Source organism: Setaria italica, chromosome III, assembly GCF_000263155.2.
Source record: "Setaria italica strain Yugu1 chromosome III, Setaria_italica_v2.0, whole genome shotgun sequence".
Taxonomy (NCBI): domain Eukaryota; kingdom Viridiplantae; phylum Streptophyta; class Magnoliopsida; order Poales; family Poaceae; genus Setaria; species Setaria italica.
Genome location: NC_028452.1, coordinates 38,357,417 through 38,364,306, shown reverse-complemented (window position 1 = coordinate 38,364,306; position 6,890 = coordinate 38,357,417). Strand labels below are relative to the sequence as shown.

Genomic DNA, 6,890 nt, shown 5'->3' with positions numbered 1-6,890 from the left:
AAAAATGCAGCATCTGTGCACTTGAAAAGCCGTTACAGACTTCAGCATATCTGCTTGAAGTTCGGGCAAACCCCATGTTGCCACAGCACTCTGCTACCATTGGTGAAGCTCTTAGTTGGGTCCTCATGAAACTACCAACTCTCCTAGGAAGTCCACTATGTCTTCTTCCAAGAGGTCGGCGAGTAACATCCTGGCTATCTGCTTCCCCAGCATATTGATGTCGTTGCCTAATTCAAGCCAGTTTGTATCAAGAACCATCTCATCAGGATGCCCTGTAACACAATCTTCCCGCTGCCTAACAACCGTCTGCCAGACCTTCTCAACAGGCCCTTCAGGGCCCCAAAGAGGCACACAGTGTCTGCTAGACTGCACCCATGGGTGCACATCAATACATGGTGCGAGTACCTTGGAAAGGATCGAATTCACGAGGTCAAACAGAAGCCTCCTCTCAGGCTTTGCCCATGTGACGATTTTGTTGTAATTCCTTTCAAGCCTATCAAAGACATGAGGGCCAACAGGGTAACCAGGCAAGTACCATGATTTGCAAATGAGCTGCCAGTCAGCAACTATGATACCAGAGCATATAAGTATGTCAAGGAGATATGAGAAGTCCCTGTCTTCCTCGACCTGAAATGCTTCCAAAGATTGGTAAGAAGAATGGTCTTCATCATCACTACACATGGAAACTTCAGGTTCATAATGATTTTGGTGACCATCACTTTGTTTCTCTACACCAAAGGAAAAGAGAGAAGCTTGTGTTAAGAAAACCAAGAAGCTGAAAATTTCTGAAGAAAGATTGGTTTGAGGACTCTTTGTCATGCACTATGTACTCTCCTGTTTTGGCAGATTTTAAATTCGTTTTAAGAATGTTTCATTTTAGTGCCACAGATTAGGATCTAAACAAGAACTATCTAAATATTCTAGTTACCTAAAATGATTGGCTAAGGTGCCAACGATCATAACCTTTGATTCAGAAATTATTTAACCTTAAAAGTAAACATGACTGCAGTGCAGCCTTTTCCTTTGTTTTACTGGGGAAAGGTTAAGTTTGTCTCACTTACTAGTCATCTCTTGCAAGTCATACTTGAAACATCCTGAAAAACAACTATCTTCATCAGTTGGAGGCTCAAGGATGGACACTGGGCTTGGCTGTTCAACCTCTTTTAAGCCTTTACAAGACTTTGTACCATCAGTATCATCCGAAACAGATATTGATTCATACTCGTGACAATGGAAAGGCAATCTTTTCACCTAAAACACACCAGGAAACAATTGGATGAGTATACAGCAGGTACTTCAAATTTAACATGAGTACAACAAACAGCTCCAGAACATGAAAGAACCATTAAAAAAATCGGCTCCAGAACTAATAAAAGAGCAAAAAGCGCTAAAACTTACTACCATTAAAAAACTATCAGAACATGAAACATATCTCTAACTGAAAAGTATAAGATTTGGAAGTGAGTTTACAGTAGATGATTTCTAATGGTAACCATAATTCAGTGAGCATACGAGTAAAAACTATCCTCAGGTAGACTCCCTTTACTTTTGGTTCTTTAAATTCATGGACGCAAGGACACATACCCGTTTTTTCCTAGAAAACTGCAAGTTCAACCCTGAAGCTTCAGATTCAGCAGGTTGTTGCACTAAATCTTCATCTGTTGTGAACAATACTTTTTCATTTGAGCAATCAGGAGTTGAAAAGTTGTCTGCCGTAAGATTTTGGGAACAGGAAGAATTCCTCAAGTTAGCTTCACTGCCATTGCCAATTTGCTTCAGCAGTCTTGCTTTATCCCCGAAAGAATCAAACTGACACTTACCATTGTTATGACTATTTGATGCAATTGGATTATTTTTACCCTGAGAGGAACCTTCCAAGCAAGAATTCCTGTCCATTGAGTGTCGAATAGACAGCAGAGGTGCATGCTTTGGTAGAACTATAAAGCATCCATCCTTGCTATGACCATCACCATGGTTAGTCTTATTGCGTTGAATAGGAGAATGCAAGTCCGAATTTAGCTTCAATCTTTCAGAATCAGATAAAGCGAACATTTCTGCAAGAGTTTTCGAACCAACAGCTGATTCTGCATGACGGCGTATTTTCGACAATGCACTGTTTGATGATGACCTGTTAGTTTGCCTAAAGTTATCATTACCACAAGAATACCTCTGAGATGATCCAGAACAGCTCGCATCAATATTGCCAAGCTGATGAAATGATGCTTCTTGTTCAATTTGCTGTGGATCAATGGAGTCACTAGTCAAGAATCTTTCTTTCCTAATTCTAGGCACATTAATATCTTCGGTACCTATCAAATGTTGCCGAACTCTTCCATTCTCCATCACAGCAAACTCAGATTGCTTGTGTTTCATGGCTCTCCTGCTGTTCTTATTAACAGGAGAAAGGTATGGAATGGAAAAAACGTTTTCTGGATCATGGCCTTTTTCCAAGCATGGCTCCAAAACTACAATGCTGTTGAAATCTTCAATTTTTGCTCTTGACAAAAGTCTGAAATTGCTGAGTGAAGAATTGGCTAAACCCACAGGGTACGTCGTGCAAACACTTGATGTATTGTTCTCATGCTGATAATTTGCAGAATAGTTCATGTCATGAGGGCACTTCTCAAATAAAGGGTTATTTATTTCCACTGAGTTCAAGCAAGCCAAGCCCTCTGTGCACTCCACACGACAATCATGTTTATCATCTCTATAGACAGTTTTTGATGGCATAAGCCTTTTTAATCTTAACGCTCTTTGTTTCAAGCTTGGCAAGCCTTTCGGGAAATGGTGGGACCTCTCCTTTGCGACAGCCTCTGGTGGCTCCTCTGACACTTCAAACACATCCTTGAATTCTTGAGGCCGACTATGGACTACACTAGAAGGTGGCAGCACCTCAATTCCCATCAGTTTTGCAATCACACTGGGTGATGAACGCCTTTGCTCTAGTTCATTTAATACATCCTTTCCAACAAGTATTTTTGTTTGACAGCTGCTAGTTCTTCGTGGCCTGCACTCCTTGTATCTGTTGCCAAGCTACACAATTTGATCAAAAAATTAACATGTCAGTGCTTCAGTTTTGACAAAATACTGATTTTGAAACCAATGCGATTGTAATTAACAGCAGCAAGCAACTCACTGAAACTTGTTCCATCTTGAAGTATCAAAATACCAAGGATCAACTGTGAGTAAAGGTTGCTACATCAGCAGGAGGAAGAACTTGGCGCCTGCATATAAAATGAAACAAATCTGTGATGTCTTGAAAATTATATGCTGATGAAATGATATAAAGAACACCGCACAAGATGGAGAGGAAGACTTAACACATAGGACCCAACATAAATCTATATCCAAGTTCGTTATTAAACTTCCATAAAAAGTCAGACACTAGTCCTGCTGCTGTTATTTGGTTCTTGGTTTAGAAAAGTTCCATTGAGCAATCTCATAGCTTGTTACGGTGGTCAGACCCTAAAAAGAAGAACACAGCAGTCACAACTCACAAGCAGCACAATCCTGGCATTCAAGGTAAGCAGCACCAGAAAATCTGGTGCCACCTAATTCAAACTTGCTTGACAGGCTTTTCGACATTTTCACAGAGAGAAAAAGTCTTTATCCCCCAAGTGCTTCACTGTAAACCAAGTATCCCACCCCCACTCACCATGAAAATATAAACCAAAACAGATGAACAAATCCTCTTCGTCCTCCTTAACCATTTGACTCCATATCTAGGTTGATGAGGTGAGCATGATGGTGAGGCCATCTGTTCATGCTCAAGAACATCAACCCAACACCTCCTCCCTCACATCCAGTGTTGCTGGGTGAATGATCCCAGCATGACGCTTTACTGAACAGTATGGTGAGCAAGGAAACCAAGCATTCTGAGAAATAGAGGTTGGTAGATCTTGAGATGGTACGCGGTTTCTGGTGCAGGACAATTTAACCAAACTAATACTCGCACGGGAAGAAATTAAACTGATGGCAGCAACAACATTAACTCCGCGGGGCACTATAGATTTCAGAGTTTTTAATGCCACATTCTCAGAAAGGGGCATGAAAAAGTGGAGAAAAAAGGCATGAGCCCTGCGTAATACATAAAGTGGTGATTGTACCTTTTTGGGCGCAGGATTCCGATGCCCTTTTCACCAAATCCGTTCTCGATGTACACCGTGCCCGGAGAGTGCAACCACCTGGATGAAGATTAAGCTTGAGCCACAGTCCCTAAGCACGCATCAATCAAAACGACCGAAGACGAGAGGAGCTCTCACCTCACGACCCGCCCTCCCTGATCTGAACCACTCCGGAGCCAACAGCAGGCAGCAGAAAACCGGCCCAACGCCGAGGAACCCGCCTCCGAGCTCCGGCCAACCTCTCTCCCACGCTAGAGGAGGAGCAAACCGGCGAAGCGAAACCGCCGACGAATCAGCAAGTCGCCGGCCCCGCCCCCGCTCCTAGAAGAACAGCGACGACGAGACGCGCAATGCGGCCGGGATCCCGGCGGCGGCGCGGGAGAGCGACCTCGCGGTCGGCGGCTGTCCTTCCCACCTCTCCCTAAATCTCCCACCCTTTATTATTGGATGGAGAGTATCTGGTGGATGGATTCGGGAGGGAAGTGAAGGGGGTGGGGAGGGAGGAAGAGGAACAAGACGAGCGCAGAGCACACAGCAACGGCCCAGGGACCTCAGGGCTCACCGGCTCAGGGCCAAATCGCAGGGCCCACCTCGCAGGCAAACCGCGCGCCGTCACTGCACTCTGGGCCCGACACGGGTGGACCCACTGACCAGTGAGACGAGCCGGAACACGGGACGGTGCGGGAGGGGACCCCCCCGCCCGTTGCACGTTGGCGGAGTTAATCGGCGGCGTTAGATGAACTGATTAAATGCTGGGGGCGTTTCCGGTTTCCGCTACACCCACCCTTGCCGCGTACACAGATCGCTTGCATATCCTTGCTGGCAACGCGGTCCCGGACGTCACGGTCACTGAAAATACGCCACGTGTTCTCACGCGGGATGGCTCGCGTGCGCGTAGCATTTTTCTTGGAGCGCTGCGGCTGCTTCCGTGCTCTGCGGGCACGGATTTCTCTATTCGAGCCGCGGTGGGCCACTCCACCTCCCCCGTCTTGGGGTTGGAGTGTAGTGAAAAAACGGACTTTTTTTTTCTTTTTGGAGGTCACAGAAACAAACACACTTGCTATGGTTGGGCTAGCTAGGTGACGAGGACGAGCTGAGCGAGTCAGTGGGAGTGAGATAGTGTCAGCGTGTGTGTGTTTGGTTTGGTCCCGGACCAGCTCAGTTTTGCTTGTCTGATTATCTTAATGGCACCCCGTCATCGTCCAGGTGGACCCACCGCAAGTGGATCGGGGTGGCACATGGCGCTGGGAGAGTGAGAGGCTTGTCCGAGCTGTTTCCTCTAACTTTTCTAAATTCATAAATATTATTATATATTTAGATATAATAATATCTATGAATCTAGAAAAGTTATATCTATATACATAATAATATCTATAAATGTAAAAAAGTCAAAACGACCTACAATTTGGAACGGAGGGAGTAGCTAGCACGATGTGGTGCTACCGCTGCTAATAGTGGTAGCTTCAGGATTTCGTTTGGTTGGGAGGGGATGCGTTGTGCACACTAAGACCATTGTGGCTAACAGATAGATCCACAAACAGTTAGTGTAGGTCTGTAGGGTTAATATCGTTTCTTTTCGTTTCAAAATGTAGGTTATTTTAGCTTTTATAGATACATAAATTTTACTATGCACCTAAATATAGGGTTATGTTTAGGTGCGTAGCAAAATCTATATATCTAGAAAAGCTAAAACTACCTATATTTTGAAATGAAGGGAGTACAAGACCACTTTGTTCTCTCTCTTTTTCGAATCACTTTCCAAAGACGTGTCATTTTAGGTTCTTATGCTATCTCACAATATGTGTCAATCGCCTATATTTTTCAGGTAACTTTAGTCTCACCTTTCCTTAATTTCATCGTCAACTATAAATTCTTTTCTTCACGTGAGCTGTCAACCGTTGACTTCAAAACTGCTCCTATATCCTACTACTTCTTCAGAAGTGTTGAAAGAACAGGAGTTACATTTTATTTTATTGCTAGAAGAGGGAAGCCTGGCCAAGGAGGAAACTTATGGACACCAGCTCAGCTGGCATATGCCACATGTCTTTATTACTAGCATGGTATATCTTAATTTAGATTATGTCAATAAAAAATATAGGCAAGCATATTCGGAGGTACTCCCTTTATCCCAAATTATAAGTCGTTTTGTTTTTTTCTAGATTCATAGTTTTTGCTATATATCTAAATGCGTAGCAAATTTTATGAATATAGAAAAGCCACAACGATCTATAATTTGGGATGAAGAAAGTAATGTATAGAATGATTTCTTATTAGTCAAGATCTCACACCACCCTACATGTCACAATTTTCCATCTGGTCATTAGCTTTTCATTGAGGGCTGCACTACAAAAGTTTTGATCGATATTTGTCTAGTTTTGGTGAGCTAGTTGCGTTAAGAAAAAAAAAAGGAACCTAAGTGAAAACTCAAAAAATTTCACAGCATTGCTACATTTTTTACAAGATGAATGGTCGTTTCTTGTGTTATCTCTATCCTTGTTACTCCCTCCGTTCCAAATTGTAGATCGTTTTAGCTTTTTAGATTCATATATATTATTATGCATCTAGATATAGATCGTTTTAGCTTTTTAAGTTCATAGATATTATTATGCATCTAGATATAGTGTATATCTAGATGCATAATAATATCTATAAACCTAAAAAAGCTAAAACGATCTACAATTTGGAACGGAGGGAGTATTACACTAGGCAGCTCCGAAAAGTCATCGGTTGACATGTATTTACCCTGCTTGCTACTGCAGTTTTGCA

At 43.0% G+C, this 6,890-nt stretch overlaps 1 protein-coding gene across 2 annotated transcripts; it reads right to left on the bottom strand.

The window, feature by feature from the left end:
• Positions 1–6: 6 nt before the first annotated feature.
• Positions 7–4,651, bottom strand: LOC101773891. 2 transcript variants are annotated; one of them, XM_012844972.2, is made up of 7 exons: positions 4,263–4,651; positions 4,107–4,184; positions 3,137–3,224; positions 1,821–3,033; positions 1,585–1,709; positions 1,062–1,251; positions 7–728 (listed from the first exon to the last, which is right to left on the bottom strand). In XM_012844972.2, exons 3-7 carry the CDS (start codon positions 3,149–3,151, stop codon positions 124–126), a joined length of 2,148 nt encoding a protein of 715 aa, XP_012700426.1. In that variant the 5' UTR covers positions 3,152–3,224; positions 4,107–4,184; positions 4,263–4,651; the 3' UTR covers positions 7–123. The 2 variants fall into 2 exon arrangements, with proteins under 2 accessions (XP_012700426.1, XP_004962621.1); XM_004962564.3 differs by having other exon boundaries at positions 1,585–3,033; positions 4,263–4,650.
• Between the last annotated feature and the right edge of the window lie 2,239 nt (positions 4,652–6,890).

What these genes read in the sequence shown, in the direction of transcription:
- LOC101773891 (XM_004962564.3), bottom strand. An exon ending in AGTTTTCTAGGAAAAAACGG is followed by an intron (nt 1,252 to 1,584) that starts GTATGTGTCCTT and finishes GGTGTGTTTTAG; the next exon opens with GTGAAAAGATTGCCTTTCCA. An exon ending in TGACTTGCAAGAGATGACTA is followed by an intron (nt 729 to 1,061) that starts GTAAGTGAGACA and finishes CCTTTGGTGTAG; the next exon opens with AGAAACAAAGTGATGGTCAC.